The sequence below is a fragment of the Populus nigra genome, chromosome 7 (genome assembly GCF_951802175.1).
Source record: "Populus nigra chromosome 7, ddPopNigr1.1, whole genome shotgun sequence".
NCBI classification, from domain to species: Eukaryota; Viridiplantae; Streptophyta; class Magnoliopsida; order Malpighiales; family Salicaceae; genus Populus; species Populus nigra.
The window spans coordinates 5,480,513-5,502,807 of NC_084858.1; the positions used below are offsets into that span (position 1 = coordinate 5,480,513).

Sequence of the window (22,295 nt, forward strand, 5' to 3'; positions counted from 1 at the left end):
ATTCAATACATATTGTTTTAAGTAAAATACACTAAAAACATCACAAGGGTGAAATTATATTTTGGTTCCTATTCTCCACAAAAGGATAAAATTCATGGATTATAAATATATTATTAATCCTTCAAATCAAGATTCATAATCTTTTTATTCTCAATATTTTTAGCATACATGTTTTCAAAGTTTATCTCCTTAAAATATTATTGTATTTTCTTTCTACAAAGTTACTGATATCATCATCTGAGAGTCTCCACATCCATTAAAGAAGATTTTTGACAGATAATAAGGTTCAATTACTTGACCTACCAGATATCACCGGCTACTACAATCATTATCAATCATCTAGTTTTTTATGCATTACCTATTACTATTATAATTACTGATCACTTAACTTAGCAATCATCATTTGCTATGACTTTTCAATCTTATAATTTTTATAATTATTTAATATATCAGTTTTATTCCTCCGCATTTTATATTTTGATATTTATCAATAATGATATAAAAAGTTGGTGTGGATTATATCTGTCCACCGTCAAGAATCAAGCAAGCAAAGATTAAATGAGCGGTCATGAGTGGGTGATATGTTAGGTAAAGCACAAGTACTCTCTTCATGATGCCACTATTTGCCCCTAAAAGGGTACAATATCAGACAGATCTTTTTCTTCCCTTGAAAGATGACACATGGTTTGGGCACTATATGAGGCAAATGACACCGTGAAATATGCTTCAGAACAAGTTAATTTCCATGCTAAAACCGGCATAACAGCCTGCTGTGGCAGTTATGGCATGGCCATCGTTACACAGTTAAAGGCTTGAATTGTGAGGCCCTAACATGGTCAAGGTGCTGCTGCGAAGAGGATGATGGGTAAAAGAGAGGAAATCAATACTGTTTGAAAAAGAGACCTCCATCGATCTGCTGTGGTATTGTTCACTGAGGACGGCGGTAAGAGTAGATATCTGTGCTGCCACAATATTTGGGGTTTGCAATCGGAAACATTTTGGGAAAATTCAACTGCTTTGAAATGAACTTCAAGTTTTGTGGATGAAAAGGCATCAGATCTGTACAAGGGCACATCTTGGGAAATTCAACTGCCCTGAAATGATATTTGAAATTCTGTGGACGAAAAACCTTTGGTCACAATGGTGTCATGAATTCAATAGCCAGCCAGTGGTGAGTACACAATCATTCGGGATGTAACAAAGGTGAGCTTCGGACATTTTCATGGGCCAGAATTCAATGGCCGATCTCCCTTGCCAGAATCTTGAAACAGTAACCAATTCCCGATATCACCTACTTCTTAAATGTTCAACCACCTCCTGCTCGCTTCCATGGAGCTATGACAGCAAGAGCATCCAATACTCTACCACCTCCTGCTCGCTTCCATGGAGCCATGACAACAAGAGCATCCAATTTCAAAACTAGAGACCTCACGTGGGAAATCCTATGGTAATCTGATGTATAGCACCAGGCACTTCTTCATCCACACACCTCATGAGGGGTAACACTTGAAAAAACCCTGTCTATCACGGGTCCCGTTTCGCAGTAAATGTTAAGGAATCATGTTATCTGTCCCCGAACAAGCAATCCGGAATGAGTTTCCCGAAAAGAGACTAGAAACTCAATGGCGGATGTTTTGTAAGACCCCTCGGAGAGATCTACCCCATAGATAATTGATATTATTCGAAAATCTCATCGAGGACAAATATTCCGAGAAAAGTAGAATTACTCGGATGATTATATCCCTCCTGCACCAAACGAGCTGTGACATAAAGAGAGTCCCTAGGAAAACAAGCATTGACTGAAATAATAAAAAAGAACGTGTGATATATAAGGCAGTTCGCTAAATTCACGACAATGATATCCTTCCTACCTCGGAGTTTTCTTCAAAAAGGCTCAACTTTCAAAAATTCACCAGGAAATAAAAAACTAGAAAATTTCTTTCACATGCTACAAATGCGAGGCAGGACTTTAGTGAACTAAATTTCAGGACTAATTCATTTCATGGGCTCTCTTAGAATTTCCAAATGCCTAGTGTCAGTTACAAGAGCTTGCACTCTTCTACAGTGCCTTGCCCAGCTGAAACTGGGTATGCGCCACTGTTTACTTCTTCTTCTTTGACTTCTGGGATTGTGACTTGGCCAATGCTGTTCCCTAAACATTACAAAATGTAGAAACACGGATTTATCAGTTACGCCTAGATTCTCTGTTACCGATGATACTATAAATGAGGCTAGGAAATTTCTCTAACAAGGGAAGAAGGATGGGAGGAAGAACTATACTGAAAGAGAATTTTTTATCATATAAATCAGTATGACAGTCGATCATAGGAGATTTCTGAAAGCAAAGTTAAAACCTAGAGCCACACACCTCAAGCCATTCATCCATGGAGGCATCTCTAGTCCCAGTTCCAACCTCCACTTTCGGAGCCCTCTTAGTTTTCTGGCCAAAGAAAAACAGCAAGTTAAGAGAATTTCATGAAGCAAACATATGAAATTAGTTATAAATAAGCAGGCAGGCGGGCATGGTAGCTAAGATATCAACCACAGGCAGAAATCTAATAAGTTCCCTGCCTAATAGGTATTTATCCAAATCAAAAGCATTCATCTCATGATTTGTCGGTTCCAAGTATATGTGGAAATTAAAAGAGTTCTTCAATACCAACTTAAATGAAGTATTGTGCGGTGGAGGATCCACCACTTGCCTTCTCAAATGCGATGAAAATATTCATTAGAGATAAAACAATAGAATTTAACATTTAAGTTACAGTTGTGGAATTGCTTATAGAAAATTATGCAAAAAAGAAAGTGTCGTGAGTACCTTAGAAAGATTCTGTATTTGACCATTAACCCATAGACCAAAGAGGACAAGAAGGGCAATTCCAAGGGTAATAAGAAAAACTGACTCCATGCTTAGGAAAACACCAGAGTCAACAACTTCAATGGTACCATTGTGGAAGGTACTTTGGTATGGATGCTGGTCTATCTCGTAAACAATGGTGCCTACAAGATCGAAGCTTCCGGGCTGCACAAAGAGAATAAAACATGCAAGCTTGACTATGGAAAAAAAAACATGATGGAGGAAAGGTCAGAGTTGAAAGTTGGGAAAGGAAATAATTCTCGGGTAATGATGTCTGTACCTGCAAGTACTTGCTGACACCAAAGATATATGGGAAGGTAGCCTGAGCAGAGGCTGGAACAGTTGCATTGTTGAAGCCCTAAATTAAAACAAAGAAAACAGTTGAATAACAAATAGAGAATTCAATCAATCCTATAAAAGATGGAAGAAAGCAGTTTCCAGTCGAAATAATTCTGAAAAATTCAACAGTACAAAATAAATAAAATAACTCTTGGCAATAAGCCCTAAAACAGAAAAAAGGGAAGTGAAGCCTGACAAAAGCAACCAAAGAGAATCAGACAATATACATTGCCAACAAAAAAAAAATTATTATAGAATGAGTAAACTAGCTAGAGAAAAGTTTTCTATATCTTAGAACTTTTGGCAGGGGATCAACCTCAGAGCAGCATTACAAACGGAGTGTTGCAGATAGTCATAAAAAAATCCATGTGATCCACACAACATAGACAGTACACCAGAAATAACCCGAATACTAGGCCTGTGGCTTTTGCTAACCTTAACAGGGCCATGAGATACATGAACAATAGTGAGTGATTCAAATGTTTAATCAAGCATATGAAACCATTATTAATGCTTGATAAAAGGAATGAGGGAAGCACCCATAGAAAAAACAAAGGCCTAAACAAAAATATGTTATTGCTATAGGACCAAAGAACACAGGTATATTTTAGTTTCAAACCTTTGATCATACACTGTTCAGTGCTACAAAATGATTTAACATGTATCATCAAATATAAAGACTATATTGAGTTTTTCAGATAGAGCAGAATTATTTTTATCACCAAAACAGTGAACTAAGAGATAATTCGGGGCTTGATGAGCAAGTTAAAGGCATTGACAATACTGAACTTTGCTATCCACAAGATTTACCAAATGCATACTGCTAATCCATGCAACGAAGCAAAACAGAGGGAGAGGGAGAGGGAGATTTGTTTTATGTGTCATTATCCTTTTCCAGGCAAACACAATTAGAGAGCCAAAGGACAGAAAACACACCAAATAGTGCAGGACAACACTGCATATGAAGAAAATAAAAGAGCTTATTTTCAAAGACATGCAATTGACATAATTTATAACAATCAAATTAGAACCTGAAATGGAGATCGTGATATTTGATTTGCAAATGAAATCATACATAAACCTACAATTACCTGAGCAGAGAGATTCTGAACCAGTAGCTTATGATCAAAAGGAAGATGAACACTGGCCCTAATTGCAATGACAGTTATGGGCAACTCCCCTACATTTCATTCAAACAAGAAAAGCTTACCTCTGGTCAAGACAATGCAAAGAAGTAGAGCAATAAAACACACATTCAGATGAACTAAACAGAGAGTAAGTGAGAAAGATCACAAAACAGCATTATAATCCCGTTGTCAAACAAGCCAATAACAGTTTTATTACCATCATTTTTCATTCCAACTAATAGTTCAGTCTCTTCTCCAGCCGTCACCACTGCAACAACCAAAAAAAAAACAGAGAGAACAGATTAAACAAGCAGTACAAATCCATCTTCCAAACCCATTAAAAAATCAACAATAATCTTCATAGATGAAAGCAATACAAATGAAGTTCTTACAACGTGCACTGTTTTTGGGGAAAACACAGACTGTCTCGACTCCTGGAGCTGGGCTAAAATTCGCATCACCAAAATCCTGTGCATCCTCACCAACAATCCCAAGATCACTGACTTCTTCCGCAGTCTCTGCGACTTCAGCATCTGAATCTGACTGACACGTAGCAACTACAAATAGAAAAGGAAACGGACAAATTCAATTACTCAAAACACAAACAGATGTATTTAAAAAACATGCATGGATTATTAAAATCCAAAAAACAACAAAAATTCATTCCAATACAATTCCAGCAAAACCTCAGTGTTATTATCTAACATAAAAATGTTACAACTAGAAATTCTATCACCAATTAGCATTTGGAAAATACTTTTTTTAATTAGCAAAGCAAAACATCAAGTCAAATTTCACTTTGAAAAGCAAATTAAAACATACAAAAAAAAACACCTGGTCAATCAATAAATCAGTAACGACGAGCTATGACAGAAACATAATAAAATCCGCGCAAGCATTACCATCGAAATGTCAACAAAATCTCCAAATAACCAAATCAGATCGATCTCAATTCAATCGATTGACACGATAAAAAGAACTGATAAACGACACAAGAATTTCAGATAAGAAAAAAAAACAGAGAGAGAGTTCACGAACAGAAAAGGATGCGTTTTGCAAGTGCGTGTAGATCTGGATCTGGATCTAGGAAATGAGAGGAGGAGACAGTGATATTACCTTGAAGGAGAGGAGAAGCGAGGAGGAGGAGAGCGAAGAAGAAAACCCTAAGATGCTTCATCGTTATCTCCTTGTCTGGCTTCTTGGGTTGCCTGAGAGAGATTATCACTGGTGTTTTTTTAAAAAAAAAATTCAGTTTTTATTGTTTTTGCTTTGCTTTGTTTTATCGGATTGGAAATCAAGCAGCCAGGCACCAAACACCTTGGTTATCGAGTCAAACTGAACAAATGTAACTGTCGATAATAACGGGAGTGTGTTTGTATGTATCCTTGAAAATGGAAGGGTAGGGCTCTAATTGATGAATGGAGAAAGCGGGTTATACGTTGCCGTTTCGACGTGTGAATTTTATTACTATTTTATTATTATTATTATTTTCTTACCATCTCTCCAAAGATGATCACAGCGTGCCACTGTACATGGGAAGACTAGATTTTTTTTTCGTGGTAAGTCATGAGTAGGGTTAATTTTTTATTATTATAATTACCTAATTCGTGATTCAGGGTAACACCCAAAAAAAAAAAAAAAAAACTTAAAGGGCAATAGACTAAATCAAATAATAAAATAAAGAAAAAATCAAAGTTAAATCGAGTTAATTTTTAAAATCAGCAACTTTAATTATAAAACTAAGATGATAATATAGAAAGCCAAAAAATATCTTAAACAAAATTCTTAACCATCAATTTAAAAAAAAAAAAAAACAAATAATAATCAAAACAATAAGGATTAAATCTAATATAAAAACCAATGAAAAAAATAATAAGGGACTTGATCAAAAAATAAAATAAGAAAGACAAAAGATAAAATATGAAATATGAAATAACAATTAAAAGAATGAGAATTAAAATTGGATAAAAAAACAAATGAAATAGAATGTAGAGGGACAAAATTAAAAGAAAAAAAATTAAGAAAAGAATAAAAAAAAGAACAACTAAAAAAATAAGGACTAAATTTGAACAAAAATAAAATAAAATGTTGAGGGACAAAATTAAAAAGAAAAAAAACCAAGAAAATAATAAAATAACAACAATCAAGAGGATCAGTGCTGTTATCTAATATAAAAACAAAACAAAATCAAATGGAAATAGATAAAGCTTAAAAAAAAACTAAAACAAAGAAAAACCAATAAAAAAAGGATCATAATTGAATTTTTTCCCCATTGTTATTTTTTATCAAAATAATATCATTTTTTAATTTTCAACTGAATAAAAATCAAGCGATTAGCTAGGAGAAAATCATTTCAAAACTCGTTGATTTGTTTTTTTATTATCATTTTTATCAAAATATTAACATTTTTACTTCATGCACAATAAAATATTCGATTGGCCCCAATAACCCCGGTTATTTAACCCAACCCGTGACCCAGGACATGACAAGGGTCAAATCCTGGGTCAGGTTTTAAAAGCATGGTAAAAAAAATATACCAGATATGATATGAAAATTAAATGAAATAAACAACAAAGGATGAAATTGCCACAAAAAAATTGATCAAGAAAAGAAGTCAAAATAAAAGGAATTGCAATTATAAAAACGAGGATGTTGCACGTGTGAACATCGTGATGATCATCATTTCGAGTCGAGATTGTCAAGAATGATGTGGGTGAAAAGAATTAGGAATTCTTGTTTTTTATTGGTAAAAAAAGATAGAATAAGAGTCAACATCTTGTATTTTGATCATTAAAAATCCTAACTGGTCTCAAAGTCTGGGTAAGGAAGTTGATTGTGTAACGAGAATGTATTAACACCCCTAATATGTTTTGCTTGAAGTGAGCTGCATTATTTATTTGTCTGAAATAAACTAAAAAAATATTGTATTTTCTAGTTGATCTGTCTAAGATTTAAGAAAAGTTCTTATTAATAAGAAGGTCTTTTTCTTATTATAATAAAAACCTATTTGTTCTAATACCAACATAAAAATATAAATTGTTTTTCTATTTAATATTAAGAATATATCTTACATACAAGTTCATAATCTCGTATATTAAAACAAACAAAATAATTATTATTTTTAATTTTAATTTTAGAAATACATCTTATGTATAAGTTTATAATCTCGTATATTAAAAGAAATAAAAAAAAATAGTTTTTGTATTTTTAAAATGTAAGCCAAAATCTTTTGAAATTTTACAAATTTATTGCAAAATCCATGCAATATTTTTTTTGAAGTCATTGCATTGTGCTAAAAAATAAAATATATAAAAAACTTGACCATCATAGTTAAGTTTTTTTTGCTTTGCTTTAAAGCAATTATATATTTTAACGGCCTAAAAATATCAAAATACCTCTAATCAATTCAATAATAATTAATAGACTCGTGAAAAGACCCATTTATTCTTTGATGTAAATTCATTGATTTTCTTATTCAAATATATAATTTCACTTTTTCAGTCCTCAATGAATTACACCTTATCTATAATAGTTTCCCCACGGGGTTGAAGTTCTAATAGCTATGTGACCTGTGCTTCGTAGCAGATATTTTTTTTTTCAACAAAAAAAATTATATACACGTGCTTTTTCGATGTGTTTTTATAGAAAATAAAAAAATTTATGCATACAAGTAATCAAATAAATCGACAACTACGTGTGTTAATAAATGAAAAAAAAAGATCATAAACGATAACTAAAAATAAAACTGAAAAAATTAAGAGACAAATATAGATAAAGATATTCATCTCACAAGACGGGATATTTTTCCGGTTATGTTTACTAAATTTGTTAATTAAAATAAATTTTTTATTCAATCAAATGATGATAGAAATAAACACAAATTAAGTTGATCGAGTAAAATAAAAGAAAAAAAATATTATGCAAGGTTGAACATTTAGAAATATTATATAAAATTAAAAAAATAGTATTTGAAAAAATAAAGTTTACCTATACAAAAGATATTTATGTGTGCACGCGAGTGTATATTTATAAAAAAGAAATCTCTTTAAAAATTAAGTAGATACAAAATAACAAAAACAAATCATCATTTAAAAAAGCTCTACAAACAAAAACAAAAACAAAATAAAAGAGAGAAGTAGTATTAATTTAAATATAAATAAAAAATAATTTTGAAAAATTCATAAAAAAACACATTAATCTAATTTTTTTTAAAAAAACAAAAAGTCAGATGTTACTGGGCATGGCATGTCAGGCAGACCAACACGCTTGGGCTCTTTTTTGTTTTATCTCGGGTGGACAACATGTCGTTTACATCATTTTTTATATATATAAAAAAATTAATGAGATGACGCATCATTTAGTTTTTTCTATATTCCAACCATTATAATAGCTAAAAAATTAGGGCTTGTAGTTTGTTTACTCAAAAACCTATTTTTAACCCAAAATACTTTGAAAACATTATAGAAACCCTAATAAACCTATATATAACAAAAAAAAATCCAAAAATCCATTTAAAAAACCAAAATTAACTTGAAATAAAAATTCTTCCAAGCTCGACCATTTTTAAATGTAAAAAGTTGTCTAATATAAACTGTTTTTTCATGATTTTTAAATGTAAAAAAACACTTAATATAAATCTCTCTAACCATTTAATATAAATATTGACTCTTTTAATAGCTTAATTAATATTAACGATATTTTTATCTCTACCATCAAAATTTAATAACCTCCTTTTCCACTTTTAAATCAAGAACTAAAATATAACAAAAATAGGCTTTTATATCATAATCAAATTGAAAAAATATTAAAATACTAAAAATACATAATTTTTAAGATAAGATAGTTAAATTAAACTTTTTATGTAAACTTTGAAATCATCACCATATTTGGTGCCTTTTCTACTTTGTTTTTATGTCTTTAAATTTATTCTTAGCTAAAAAATTTGATTCAATTGCGATTTGACCTAAAAGAATGCAATGGCACCAAAAAAAATTTAAAAACCAAATTTAAAAAAAATAAGAAAAGTGAACGGTAAATCCACATTGAAATGCAAAAGGGTAACAGTGCCAGCTCTCAACAGTACTCATCCAAGCGTTTTAGTTTTTTACTTAAAATGAACACTGCCGCATTGAAGTATCAAATATCTAACTTGATATCTTTGCTTCGATCTAATGTCCAAAAGTTCAGCCCAGGCATTTGATGAAAATAATTTCCGGTGTCTCTTTCATAGACAAACTTTCTAAAAATTGCAGCAGCAGTGTTTAGCTATCCGATCAATCCCCATGGATGGTGTAACGCTCCCACTTCTGTGTCGGGTCATATATCTGCCACGAACGCAAAGGAAAATTATAAGAACTTAAGGTAAGAAGTGATCACTAAAACTGCCCCTTAGCTCCACCACATTAGTAGCAGGTATGCAAGTACTGCCGGGCTCCATGAAACACACACGATACAAAATGTGAAACGTGTGTTTGGAAACAAATCATGCATACGGATATGTGAACATGCTCAGAGAGGGAGGGATGGCACACCTCCCATCTTGAAGCAGGAAAGATGTGTTTATTCTTTTCATACCAGTGCCTCTCAACAACTTTACCGGCATGGGACTGTAAAAGAACAAAGACAAAAAATAAGCATGGTTGTTTCAGCAAAGTATGTGAAGAAGCACAATTAGGCACGTTACAATGGACAAAAATCATAGATCAATATAGAAACAACAAACAGATTATAAAAAATACACACCTCATCCTTCTCTATAGTTGCATCAGCAATTGTTCGCACATCCTCGTGCACATCAAAATGGAAAAGCTGTGCAAAGAAAAAGAATAAAAATACAACCATTGAAATTACCTTGATATTATTATGTGAATTTATACTGAGAACTGGTAGTGCTTTTTTAAAAGCACCAACAGTCTCGGTAAAAGAATCTAGAGTTGCAGGAAAATTGTAGTTGGGTAGGCCACTACCAACAGGTTAAGCACTTGCAGCACTTTCCATGATAGATTTTTTTATAAGAAGAACAAGTCCCGAAACCAACCATTGTCTTAGTTTTTCAATTCTTATACTGTCCAAGTGAATACAAAAACAAGGGAAGGAAAATATCACTAATTAGATGGTCCAAATAATATGTATGCTTATTTTGTCTTGTTGGCTACTCAATGGCTAGTTAAGAGGGTGGGAAATTAGACTTACCGGACCACTTTTTCCCCTAGCCTTGTTAACGATCAGGTCATAGAAACTGTGTTGCTGAAATTCCACAGCCATGAAAATGGTATACATTTGTTAGAATGAATGAATTCAAGATAGCAAGTGCAAAAGCTGTTGTTATCAAAAGCTGGATTTCAAAATTGTCTCACATGGGGAATGATAAGATCCTCTTTCACATAAAGCAAATTCTCCACAGAAGTTGTTCTAATTTCTCTGAACTCTGGCGCAAGTTGTTGCTGAACTGCCCGAAGAAACTCTCCTATGGTATCACCTTTACGAACCTGAAAGATAGAGAACAATAAACCAACCATGAATTAATAAGAAAAAGGATATGTAAACTATTTACCAATATTGATAAGAAAAAAATTGAAAGCACGTCAATAAATTACAAAAGTGGGGTGAAGTCTAACCTGGATGACTCTTCTATGGCCTGCTCCATCCCAGTAGCTGTAAGTGATTTCAAGGGGCTCATCTGAGTCATTAGAGAAAATTGATTTAGCTCAAAATGTATTTCATTGCAGCCATGTTAAATAGGAGAGGCCCATGAAAATAATTACTTCGAATCTGTTCCTGTTCACGAAGCCACTGTTTCCGCAGCCTTTCACGCTCAGCTTGCTCCTCTGCCTCTCGCTCACTGAAACAGCATCCTCAGCACCCCTAAGCTCATATGTTAGTTCCAAGTCCATGCAAAAGCCTTTCACAGTTGAAGGTGCATGAAGGAAGAGTGAGAGGTGGAAGGAAAGGGAAAAACATTGCACCTGTCAGGCAAAAAGCTTGTTTCCACTGTGGGATCTTTTCCAAGTTTACCGTTCACTAATCTCTTTGGCTCTAAGCTTTCTGAAGATAACATTGATAAAGAAAATTGTTTAGGTTAAAAAAGTCGTAGTCCAGTTCCTCTCACTACCAAGATTGGATAAACAAACTTCATAACAACGGGGAAGAATTTACAAAGCAAGAGTCCTGCACAGAAAAGTCAATTCGAAACTCTCGGATACGCACAAGGAACAGTGCCTACTCTATTATTCCAGAATATTATTATTCATGTTCCCTCTTCCTAAAAATACTAACCATGCCACAATTTAAAAACCATGAGAAACCACTTCCAACATATGTACTATGATTTGATCATGAAGAGAACTCAGCTTACGCCTTTTCAGCCAATCTAAATAACATATTTTTTTTATAAAAAAAAAGCTAACAAGAAATTATAAGGTGAACTGGACACCAAAAGACCAATAAGACCATCGACAACAAGTCAGACATGGTTGATGTAGTACAGCTTAACAGCAGGTTTCCAAAACAGAAATAGAATATAAAGCCTAGTTGACAATGCTCTCGTCAAAGCAAAAGGTAATATCCACAAAATGCACCCAACACAAAACCAGATTCTTATACACAGATTAAATAGCTTAGTATGTCAACCAATGTAACTTCTTACTGTTTTCGCCATCCTCTTCATCACTTCCATTCTCAAAATCATCAGCAAACGATAACTTAGAATTCCCCTTAATCTTCCTCTTTTTCCGCTTCTGCAACTGAAGCTCCTCCTCCCTGCCATTACCAGGATAAAAATCTTCACTAACATTCAAAATCAAAACAAAAAATATAAAACGAAAACACCATAATCAAACTCACTCTTTCCGTAGCTTTTCTAACTTCTCCTTCTCTTCTTCTTCAAATTTGGTCTGAATATTAACCCTCTATGTAAACAAACGCACATCAAACAACATTATTGATTAAGCACCTTATCATTTTCACTAACGTTAACAAAAAAACGAAACCCAAAAACAAGAAATTAATAGACTTTGCTACCTTCTCTACATACTGTTCCCTTGTAACCAGACCTACAGTTTCCTTCTTAAATGCAGTCTCGAGAATCTAAAAAACAAATTAAATCCAAATTAACATCAACACAGGCATAATCGCAGTTAACTAGCAATTAATTAGGTCAGACGATTAAAAACCCTAGAAAATGAGATTTTTAGGTAAACCCTATAAATTTACCTCGGATGTACTTGACCCGAATTGGAGGAGACCGGGCTGGTCCTTAGCGGAGGCTGACTTAGATTTGAGCTCTTGGATTTTAAGGCGCTCAGCTTCTCTTTGCTTCTGTAGCCGCCGGATCCTCACGGCATCTTGGGCAGTGCCCACGTACCCGTCTCCCATGCCCGACATCTTCGCTTTTCGGGTTCTCTCTTAATTACGGTTTTTTTTTCCTTGCTGAAAGTGAGAGGTAAAAAAAGACCAAGGGATTGGAGATTTTATAGGAAGGTTCGAGTGATCCGGCAGGTGGAGGTTTAATTAAAGAGTTATTCAGGGGTACTAGTAGCCGTTGGATCGGATGACTTTATTATTTTTCTCGGAAAAAAATAATTGTTCAGTCATTGATCCATTTGCGAGTAGTTTTGTTAGAAAATTATTAAATATCTCAAACAATCTTTTATGCTAAATTTATATATAAACTAATGTATTAATTTATAATCAATAAAAATATGGAACACGTGAATTTTATATAATTAGTTTTTAATAAAATTAATGAACATCATATAAAATTAAATGAAAAGTTTACTTTTAAAAGGGAATTTGTTAGTGTGGTAGCTAGGTGTAATAAAAATAATTTTTTAAAATATATTTTTTGTTGTGGCTGGTAAGGTTGAAATACATGTTTCGTTTCAAGTGTGATTCAACTTTATATTCATGAAATACATGTTAAAAATATTTGATTAAAAATTATAGTTCAATTGATATTATGGTATAATTACCTAAAAGGACTTAATTTATAATCTTAATTTTCAATTACATAAAAATTAATTTTACAACAAATAAAATATTGTAAAGAGACCTAAACATATTGGAACAATATTTTATAATTGCGTCATTAAACCTGTTGTAATATCATCATATACATAATCCATACGCGAGGGCTTGTGGTTTCTTTGGACTTGTGAATGTGGAGCCACATCAGTTAAAAAATCATCAAGAAAAAAAAATCGAGATGACGATCAAACTTTATAAATGCCACATCTTGCAGTGAAGTTCTTCTAATGTAATTATTAATTGTCATGGATGCGATAATAATTTAAACTTACACCTTGTAATTAAATGATGACATATTTTGTAAGATTCGCCATCTTTTTTTTTTCCAAACTCTAAATATACATTCTATCACACAGCGTAATGAAGAGTGGACACGGTTAAAAATTTCTTCACAAGTTTGTAGTTGTCCTCGCCTCCAAAATTCTTGCAAATGATATATTTGACCTCTATATGGACCTAAAAATCCATATTCATTAGGATATCCCGAATCAACCAAATAATATTTCCTTGTAAAAACATATAATAAGATAAAAATAAAAATTACGAAAAGAAAATTAACATTAACATATTGACATACACACACATACACGTTACTACCTTTTGGTGGCTTAGGGAATTTTATATGTATTTTATATGCGGATTGTCAATTGCCTCGAGAAAAATTTGTTCTGGGTGGATTTTTTGTTTTTGGGCATTTTTTTAGCTTTTTGGTAATCATAGATTGGTTTAACAAGGTCTCTAAGGTGTTTTGGATCAATAAAAAAATGGATTGAAAATAGGATTTTTGGGTGAAAAAATGACAGGCGTGTTTTTTTAGGCACCATAGTGGCTGGATTCTTGGTTGGGGCAGGTGACGCATCATCTGCTGATGGAGGCGATGCGTCTTTTTCTTATGAAATATTTGGGGCGAACAACGCGTCGTCCACCCCATTAACTTTTTTTTTTAAAAAAAGGCCCAAACGCAAGTTGCTGCTTTATTAGGACAGACACTGAGCCTGACTTACCAAATCCACAACTTGACCTGATTCTTTTTTTGTTCTTTTTTTTTCAGTTGTTAAAACAATAATGCATTATTTGTGTATATTTTTTCAAATAAATTTTTGGTTTATGTTTTTAATTAGATTATGATTATTTTTTTGTAAGATTTTTTATATGTGCAGCCTTGCATTATTTTTTTTAATTGTTATTCAATAAATTTTATGTGCTATATGCAGCTTTACTTATTTGATACACTGGATCCAAATATATAAATGGATATATAAAATGGTTTTGCAAATAATTAATTAAGTTATTCAGATTCTTGCAGTAAGAAGGAGTTGACAAGTATTTGTTATTCTTTACTTGCTAACAATTGTTGAGACTTCACTTCTCACTCAAAAGTTGGGCTTCCATGCTTTTTTTATTCATCATGTCACCTTTTGTTTTGAGTTGCTTAAACAATGTCCATGGTAGATTGATGTCCCTTTACACTTTACAATTTGATTGTTATATAAAATTCGAGACAGTTTAATCAAGTTTTTTGCATGTTACTTGTATGTTGCTTTAAAGCCAAATCATATATCTTTTAATGCTACCATCTCTTGGTTGCATGTTTAGAATTTATTTTTTTTAATTGTTTTACAATTAAAAGCAGCATGTGTTTCTAAAGATAACCTGAAACAATACGCGGATAATCTATCTAGTAGAGATACTAAATTGCATGAAATAAAATATTTTAAAAGCACAACATACTTTTTTTTTTCTCACTGAAAACTATATATTTTCTCTCCAGTTTCCCAATATTTTTTAATTTATTGACGCACAAGACATTCTAAAAAATAGATGATTTTTACGCTGTAAAAACTATTTTTCTAAAGACTACTCATATAATAATTCACCCACATTTTTCAACATGGCTTTGTTCGTGAATGAATAAAAAATACAAAAGCTTTCAAAGGGCTATGGGTGGCATAGCTTTAGTAAATCTCTACTCGCATAGAAAATTTAATTTTTTTCCTTAGAAAAAACCATCAGCAAACTCTGTGGTTCATCAAAACATTACGCGTGTTTATTTTAGTGGTTGCTTCTTTATTTAAAATAAATTATAGAAATAAAATGTTTGGTAAAATAACAAATGTTATTTATTGTGTGTGGGACTCACCACAATTAATATTTTAATCACGGGTTATCCGAAAGCAACATCGATCTGCTTCTCCCTTCCTGCTGCGTCTATGCAGAGTGAATTAATTCACTCTGCAGAAACACGGGAACAGTGCCAAGTGAATTAATTCACTCCGCACTATTCACTTCAAGAAGTAAATAGTGCCCAGTGAATTTCACGTGGCACTGATAAAAAAAATCCATTTTTTAAATTGTGTTGTACTCGAAAAACTAATGTTTAATAATATTCAATAATACTACATAAATTAGAAGGAGATTGCATGAAGGTGTAACATTTATAGAATTTGATCACAATTCCAATTTTGTTTCTGATGATATTTTACTTTATTTTGTTGCACACTAAAAAAACCATGGAAACTATAATCCTTATCGGATGAATTTCATACTTGATGAAATTGTAGATAAGTTAATGGAACAATAAAAAATATTTGATAAAGTATTATTTATTTAATAATGTAATAGTGGTAGTTAAATCTACAATATTTAAATTAAAAACCATCAATATATATATATATATATATATATATATATATATATATTAGTTATTTTATAACTTCAATTTGAAAAACATGTTTAATTAAACACATTAAATTACTTTTTATTCAATCTTAATTTCAACCACAGTTTTAACTAAATATATATAAATATCAAACCAACCTCAACCAAAAATACTTTTTATAAAACAATTTTTTTCAAATCACAACTACAAAAACTACCACAATATCAAATTCACTCAAATTAAATGTCTCACAAATGATTATGTAAATATGATTTCATATTTGTCATATGTAGGCTACTAGTAAAAATTTAACCGTGATGAACGGTTTTGATCAAAATGTCTCAACACTGTTTGAAAAATAATATTTTTTTAAAAAATAAAGTAAAAAAGCAATAAATTTATGATTTTGAGGTGTTTAAGATAATGATAAAAATTATTTTTTAACATGTTTTTTTTAGAATATATTAAAATATTATTTTTTTTATTTTAAAAATTCATTTATAATATCAATACATTAAAACAATCAAAAAAATATTTTTTTTAAAATGACAAAACAATCTTTAATGGAGCAAATAAAATAATTTTAGATTAAGTTATTTTTTTCCACTTGAACCTTCTTTAATGGAGCATGTCCACTTGCTAGATTAAATTATATTTAAATTAATTAATTTTTTTTATAAAATTTGTCATATGCATTGAAAAATAAATAAAAGTATTAATTAAATATATTTTAAAATAAAAAAGCTTCTATGTAAAACAATACCTTTTATCAATAATCTAGTGTGGGATACAGGAATTTTCAAAATCGCAAAAATAAAAGAAAACAGCGATTAATAAAAAATAAAAACAGTTAACTCGGTTACTCGGGTACGGCACGAACCAATCCACGAATAGAAACAAAAACGGCCATACATTGGAACAGCGGATAAGCTATTAATTGTTTGGCGCCCTCACGGAATTCACCAATGGATCCATTCACTGACTTCAATCCTCCGCCTCCTCCTCCTCCTCCTGACCCGAGTCACGTGCCACCCACTCGCCCCAGCCCCAATCCCAAATCCAGGTACTCTCTCCATACCCTTTATCTATTCCAATTAACAAAGGTTGAAGCTCACTGATTAGGTTTTTTTTGTGGATTTTTGCTTAATCGAAAGATGTGCATTGGTGTTTATTTTACTGCATTTTTATTTTTGTAGCGAGGCAGAGATTAAAGATAGTGTATCTGCTAGGAAAATTCAAAAGGCGGACCGAGAAAAATTGAGGAGGGATAGATTGAATGACCATTTTGTTGAATTGGGGAATACCCTAGGTAAATACTCAGTGCTTCTGTAGCTATCATTTTTTTTAATGGGTTTGAATTATGCGATGCTGATCTCTGCTGATTAGAGTCAGACCCATTTTCTTGTAATGTTTTGGAAGAAAGTTACTGATAGCTACAGGTTCTGAATTCTTTGCTTTTATGACCTGCGTTCTCGTTGCTGAATGTATTGCATGGTTGTTCTATGAGGACCGGGGGGTTGGACCTGACTTAGGTGCCTACCTTGCCCATTTACATTCTCCAAGGAATGTAAAATTTGGTATGATATATCACTTAAACGTTCTTTCAGGTTGTGGATAAAATGTTCCTTAAGTGGTTTATGATATTGGAGAATCAGCTAATTATGATCAGAATGGCTGTTTGGGGCATATTGTTTTCTAAGATTTTAGTCTATGTTTACATGGCCATGCAGTTTTGATCTCCATGTGGTCATTTTGATATACAGATCCTGATAGACCTAAAAATGACAAAGCGACCATTCTAGCTGACACAATTCAGCTGCTGAAGGATTTGACATCTCAAGTTGACAAACTCAAGGCTGAGTATGCTACACTGAGTGAAGAATCTCTTGAGGTGATCTTTTAATACATCAATTTTTTTATAATGATGATGATGATTGGCATATAATGCTTAACCTTGAAATGTTTCTCAAACAGTTGACCCAAGAGAAAAATGATCTCAGAGAAGAGAAGGCATCTCTTAAATCGGATATTGAGAATCTTAATATTCAGTGTCAGCAACGGCTCAGGGCTCCATACCCATGGCCTGCTATGGATCACTCATTTATGATGGCCCCAACTTCATATCCCTTTCCCATGCCAGTGCCAATGCCTCCAGGGGCAATTCCATTGCATTCATCCATACAGCCATATCCCTTTTTTGGAAATCAGAATCCTGCAGTCATTCATAACCCATGTACAACTTTTGTTCCATGTATGGCCCCTAATACCTTGGTTGATCAGCAGTCCGCCCAGCATGTTTCTTCTCTTTCACAGCCTGCCAGTCGATCCCATGTTTCAGGCGAACAAGATCTGAAGAATAAACCTTCAGGGGAGTGCAAGATTGAGAAAAGCGAAGGTTCTAATGATGTTACCACGGACCTTGAATTGAAGACTCCAGGATCTACAGCAGATCAGGTAAATTGCAGTCACCTTTCAGATTGGTTACGATTTATGAGAGAAACAAGGAATTGGAAATGTTTTAGTCTTCATTATTAATAATTGTATTAACAAACTGATTTAATAATTTTTGCAGGATTTATCTTCAGGAGAAAGAAAGTCCAAAAAATCCCAGAGGAAGGAAAGCAGTGTTACAGAAAGGAGTTCTTCAAGTAGGTGTTCTTCCTCTCACAGTGTACAGGATAGCTCATCCAACAGTGTTGTTGACAGCACAAAGCACGATGATTTAGACAAGTTAGAATGAGCACAAGGAGAGTCAGGTTGTTTCCAACTTCTGTATATTCACCATTCATTTACCATTTGTGCTTCATTACAAGCAATTTGCTTTCTTCAATTTATCTCATTTCAATACCGCAGACTAGTTTCTAATCCCTTCAGTATGTAATTTGTCTCTGAACTGAATTATTTTTTATTTACCAGATGCTTCTATTAATATGAGCACACCTTGGGGAGTTCTCCCTGTGTGAAGCTTCCAGGGATGGTGCTTGGGATCATCTTTGCCATTTTGTTTTGTTTTTAAGGACAAGAACAATCCTTAGGTGCGGTTAAAACCTAATGTAAGTGCGAGAGCTCGTTGATTGTGGGAAAGACAAGTTTGCATAGCGGTTAATCCTTATCTGTATGTAAATGACTCTCACAGGAAATTATTTAATGAAGAAGTGGCGTGTGGATATTTAGTGAGGACAATATTCCGTCTAGTGATTACATCCAAAGTGTATGCATATCGGTAGTAAATAGTTAGGATTTTTTTAATGAAGTCCACTAGGATGAACAACATAAATTAGGGGAGTTTGGATATCATTCTTGCAAAGATATTTTGTTACTGCCTCCGCTTACATCTGGTATAAATTTTGTACTGCAGTTTTGCAACTTTGACAGTGTCTCCAATGTGGCTGTGATATTCTTACTTGGACATATGCATGCCTTTTGGCTTGGAAACCAATGGAGTGCGCGGTGACTAGTGTCTCAGGTTCGGAGCTAATGTTCCTAGCTTACTTGATCACCGATGCGCTGGTGTTTATAAAAAGACAGAAGGGCAATGGGAGAAAGGGCTGTCTGGGTTAGGGAGAATTGTGATGACAGTTTAATAATGGGCGAGGATAAAGCACAGTACCAGGAATTCTGCTAGCCTGCTAGCGGGTCTCAAGATCTGACAAGAGACTTTATGAATAAAAAGACTGTGTTACCCTGACAATCTGACAAGAGACTTTATGAATAAAAAGACTGTGTTACCCTGACAATGGGGCAACTACGGGCCAATTCTTAGAAGAAAAATATCCAGTAGGCTTCAAGTTAGGATACCTCGTGCAGAGAGCCCGAGGACCCCAGTCACCATCATCGAGTGCTGAAATGGACTTTACTGTATCCTCACTCCATGTCGCTGATACAGATGTGTCTGTCTGTGGTTAAACTTGAGTATTACTACCATTCCCGAGGAGGAGATTTGTTGTCAGTATAATTAATTCTAAGATTCGAAGCTTGGAATCCCAGCTAGCCTTTCGAGAGAGGGAGGTCTCCTACTTGAACCAAAATCTGAATCCCAGCTAGCCTTCAAGTTGGAATGATTGTTGATATGCCTCAAGCCTCCACTGTATAAATCTAATCCTTGCTAAAAATCATTCCGGTTCCACCATTGTCACTTTCCAAATGCTAGCAGGAGCACCGTGTTACCAGGTAGTGGTTGTGTATTATTGTCTAATATCTATCTACTTATCTTAATTAACTTTAATGTTGGATAAGGATACACACCGACCCGGTTAGATCTTTTTGCCAATGATGCGCAACAGAGCGAGGGTATGTTGGAAATGAAGCTGGTCTAGTATCTTCCATCTTGAGAGTTGAAACCGATGTTTGCTTTAAGATAGTGCTTTGTCGGTTTGGACTTTTTTGTCGAGAAATTGCTTGAAGCAAAGACAGAAACAGGAGGCAAATAGGATCTCATTGTCTCAACCGTCTCAACTGTTTTTCTTGGATTTCTGCTGAAACTTCAACAAGGGTGGGGTCGCTTGCCCTTTTTTTCTGCTAGCACGACTCTTCCTGTATGTGGCAGAACCTTCTTGGACTCCACTGCCCCTCCCTGCTGCTACCTGAGATTTTAGACACCATGATATTTTAGCCTAGCGCACAGCACTCACTTTCTACCCTGAATGACGAGGAATTATGGTTTAATCTTTCATGTTCCAGGGGAAGGATGTCATGTTCCCAATTCCTCAAACCCTGCAACCATGCTATCGAAGATTCCCATTTCCCCTTAACATTAAACTATGGTTAAACTTAAACTAGCCATTTAACCCGTGTTTTCTCTAGAGTAATAATTTTTTTAAAAAAATACCAGCTATGTAAATTATTTTAATATATTTTTTAACATAAAAAATTAAAATATAAATTGAAAAACTTATAATAGTATATTATTAAATAAATTAATAATTATTTATGTAAATAAAAAGAAAAAAATTATTAACAGTAACTCAAAGAGAAATCGATAAGATTAAGAGATGTAAATCAAGATATTCAATTATACAAAATGAAACATTCATCTGATTGTGTTTACTAAATTTTTTTATTAAAATAAATAAAAAAGATAAATTCATAACCTTAAAAACTCATGATTTAAAAGATAAACACAAATGAAATTGACAAATAAACTCATGCTAAAAAAAATATTATGCAATGCCACACATATCAGCAATATTATTTTAAAATAAATATTTTTTTATTTTTAAAAATCAACTTTATTTGTATAAAATACAAAAAAAATCTGAATGAATTAGCATAACACCTTGAAAAAAAACACATTTAAAAAAACACAATATAAAGAAAAAATCAAATACAGAGCGATAAGATTGTATGAAGCTAAATCTCTAACAAATCAAATGTGGAATGATGAAATCAATTACACAAGATCTAAAAAATAAGAGTGAAAAAAAATTAATTAGAGGGCAACTAAAAAATTGATTTGATATGTGCTCCGTTGTGGGCCATAATTTTTCTTTCTAAAAAAAAACTGAGTGTACAAACTATTTTGATATTTTTTTTACATGATATAAATTATAAGTGCAAATTAAAAAAATTATTCAAACATTTAATAATCAACTCTGTAAATAAATAAATAACTAACTATTAATAATAACTAAAAAAATGAGAGATGAACATAGATCAGGATATTGGATCTCGCAAAATAAAACATTTACCTAATTGTATTCACTAAATTTGTTTATTATAATCAATAAAAGATAATAGAAATAAAAACACATATGAAACAAAGTGAATAAAATAAAAGGATAAAAAATGTGCATAGCCTAACATATATTATTTCAAAATAATTATTTTGTGTACAAAACAAAACCTACTTATATAAAGTAAAATAAAAATTAAACACAAAATATAATTTTTTTTTAAAAAAAAACATTTATCCAAAAACAACTTGCAAAACTCATGTTTTAAGCAATGAGACAGGGACAAACTAATTGAAAAAAATATGAAGGAAACCACAAAATATTTTTTTTTAAAAAATAATACAGAAAGATAAAATCGTAAAATATAATAATAAAAAAAGAATTTCTAATCGTATTAACACTTAAAACTTGTGATCCATGTCATTAAATTGAAAGCATTACAAATGAAAAAATTGTGAAGCTCAATTTCAAATCAATTAAACACTGAATGATGTATTTGGAAAAAAATCAACCATATAAACAAATTTAATTGAAAAATAAGGGTGGAAACCAGAATACAAAATAAATTTGAGAGCATTTAAAAATTTAATCGCGGGGTTAAATTAAAAAAAAAGTTA

The 22,295-nt window shown here is 32.5% G+C and overlaps 3 protein-coding genes across 6 annotated transcripts; 1 reads left to right on the plus strand and 2 right to left on the minus strand.

The window, feature by feature from the left end:
• Positions 1 to 1,800: 1,800 nt before the first annotated feature.
• On the minus strand, positions 1,801 to 5,716 carry LOC133699647 (translocon-associated protein subunit alpha-like). The gene is made up of 8 exons (XM_062122988.1): positions 5,440 to 5,716; positions 4,716 to 4,880; positions 4,541 to 4,591; positions 4,288 to 4,376; positions 3,138 to 3,215; positions 2,819 to 3,022; positions 2,369 to 2,440; positions 1,801 to 2,152 (listed from the first exon to the last, which is right to left on the minus strand). Exons 1-8 carry the CDS (start codon positions 5,498 to 5,500, stop codon positions 2,102 to 2,104), a joined length of 771 nt encoding a protein of 256 aa, XP_061978972.1. The 5' UTR covers positions 5,501 to 5,716; the 3' UTR covers positions 1,801 to 2,101.
• Positions 5,717 to 9,328: 3,612 nt separating this feature from the next.
• LOC133698605 (protein XAP5 CIRCADIAN TIMEKEEPER) lies at positions 9,329 to 12,788 on the minus strand. The gene is made up of 12 exons (XM_062121585.1): positions 12,535 to 12,788; positions 12,343 to 12,408; positions 12,166 to 12,230; positions 11,969 to 12,081; positions 11,289 to 11,367; positions 11,088 to 11,164; positions 10,941 to 11,002; positions 10,680 to 10,811; positions 10,516 to 10,569; positions 10,066 to 10,131; positions 9,855 to 9,929; positions 9,329 to 9,647 (listed from the first exon to the last, which is right to left on the minus strand). The coding sequence occupies exons 1-12, from the start codon at positions 12,703 to 12,705 to the stop codon at positions 9,597 to 9,599; spliced, it is 1,011 nt and encodes a 336-aa protein (XP_061977569.1). The 5' UTR covers positions 12,706 to 12,788; the 3' UTR covers positions 9,329 to 9,596.
• Positions 12,789 to 16,870: 4,082 nt separating this feature from the next.
• Positions 16,871 to 20,801, plus strand: LOC133698267 (transcription factor bHLH121-like). 4 transcript variants are annotated; one of them, XR_009843050.1, is made up of 7 exons: positions 16,871 to 17,069; positions 17,203 to 17,315; positions 17,770 to 17,897; positions 17,981 to 18,460; positions 18,579 to 18,762; positions 18,923 to 19,059; positions 19,365 to 20,801. XR_009843050.1 is itself a non-coding variant. In XM_062121141.1 (6 exons), exons 1-5 carry the CDS (start codon positions 16,972 to 16,974, stop codon positions 18,744 to 18,746), a joined length of 987 nt encoding a protein of 328 aa, XP_061977125.1. In that variant the 5' UTR covers positions 16,871 to 16,971; the 3' UTR covers positions 18,747 to 18,762; positions 19,365 to 20,801. The 4 variants fall into 4 exon arrangements, 3 of the variants coding, with proteins under 3 accessions (XP_061977125.1, XP_061977124.1, XP_061977126.1); XM_062121141.1 differs by lacking the exon at positions 18,923 to 19,059; XM_062121140.1 differs by lacking the exon at positions 19,365 to 20,801 and having other exon boundaries at positions 18,923 to 19,189.
• Positions 20,802 to 22,295: the final 1,494 nt, after the last annotated feature.

What these genes read in the sequence shown, in the direction of transcription:
- LOC133698267 (XM_062121141.1), top strand. Translation starts at nt 16,972, where the DNA reads ATGGATCCATTCACTGACTTCAATCCTCCGCCTCCTCCTCCTCCTCCT. An exon ending in AGCCCCAATCCCAAATCCAG is followed by an intron (nt 17,070 to 17,202) that starts GTACTCTCTCCA and finishes TTATTTTTGTAG; the next exon opens with CGAGGCAGAGATTAAAGATA. An exon ending in CAGGATCTACAGCAGATCAG is followed by an intron (nt 18,461 to 18,578) that starts GTAAATTGCAGT and finishes TAATTTTTGCAG; the next exon opens with GATTTATCTTCAGGAGAAAG.
- LOC133698605 (XM_062121585.1), bottom strand. Translation starts at nt 12,705, where the DNA reads ATGTCGGGCATGGGAGACGGGTACGTGGGCACTGCCCAAGATGCCGTG. An exon ending in TTAGAAAAGCTACGGAAAGA is followed by an intron (nt 12,082 to 12,165) that starts GTGAGTTTGATT and finishes TGGTAATGGCAG; the next exon opens with GGAGGAGGAGCTTCAGTTGC. An exon ending in AGGATCTTATCATTCCCCAT is followed by an intron (nt 10,570 to 10,679) that starts GTGAGACAATTT and finishes GTGGAATTTCAG; the next exon opens with CAACACAGTTTCTATGACCT.
- LOC133699647 (XM_062122988.1), bottom strand. Translation starts at nt 5,500, where the DNA reads ATGAAGCATCTTAGGGTTTTCTTCTTCGCTCTCCTCCTCCTCGCTTCT. An exon ending in AGTTGGAATGAAAAATGATG is followed by an intron (nt 4,377 to 4,540) that starts GTAATAAAACTG and finishes AATGAAATGTAG; the next exon opens with GGGAGTTGCCCATAACTGTC. An exon ending in GTGTCAGCAAGTACTTGCAG is followed by an intron (nt 3,023 to 3,137) that starts GTACAGACATCA and finishes CTCTTTGTGCAG; the next exon opens with CCCGGAAGCTTCGATCTTGT.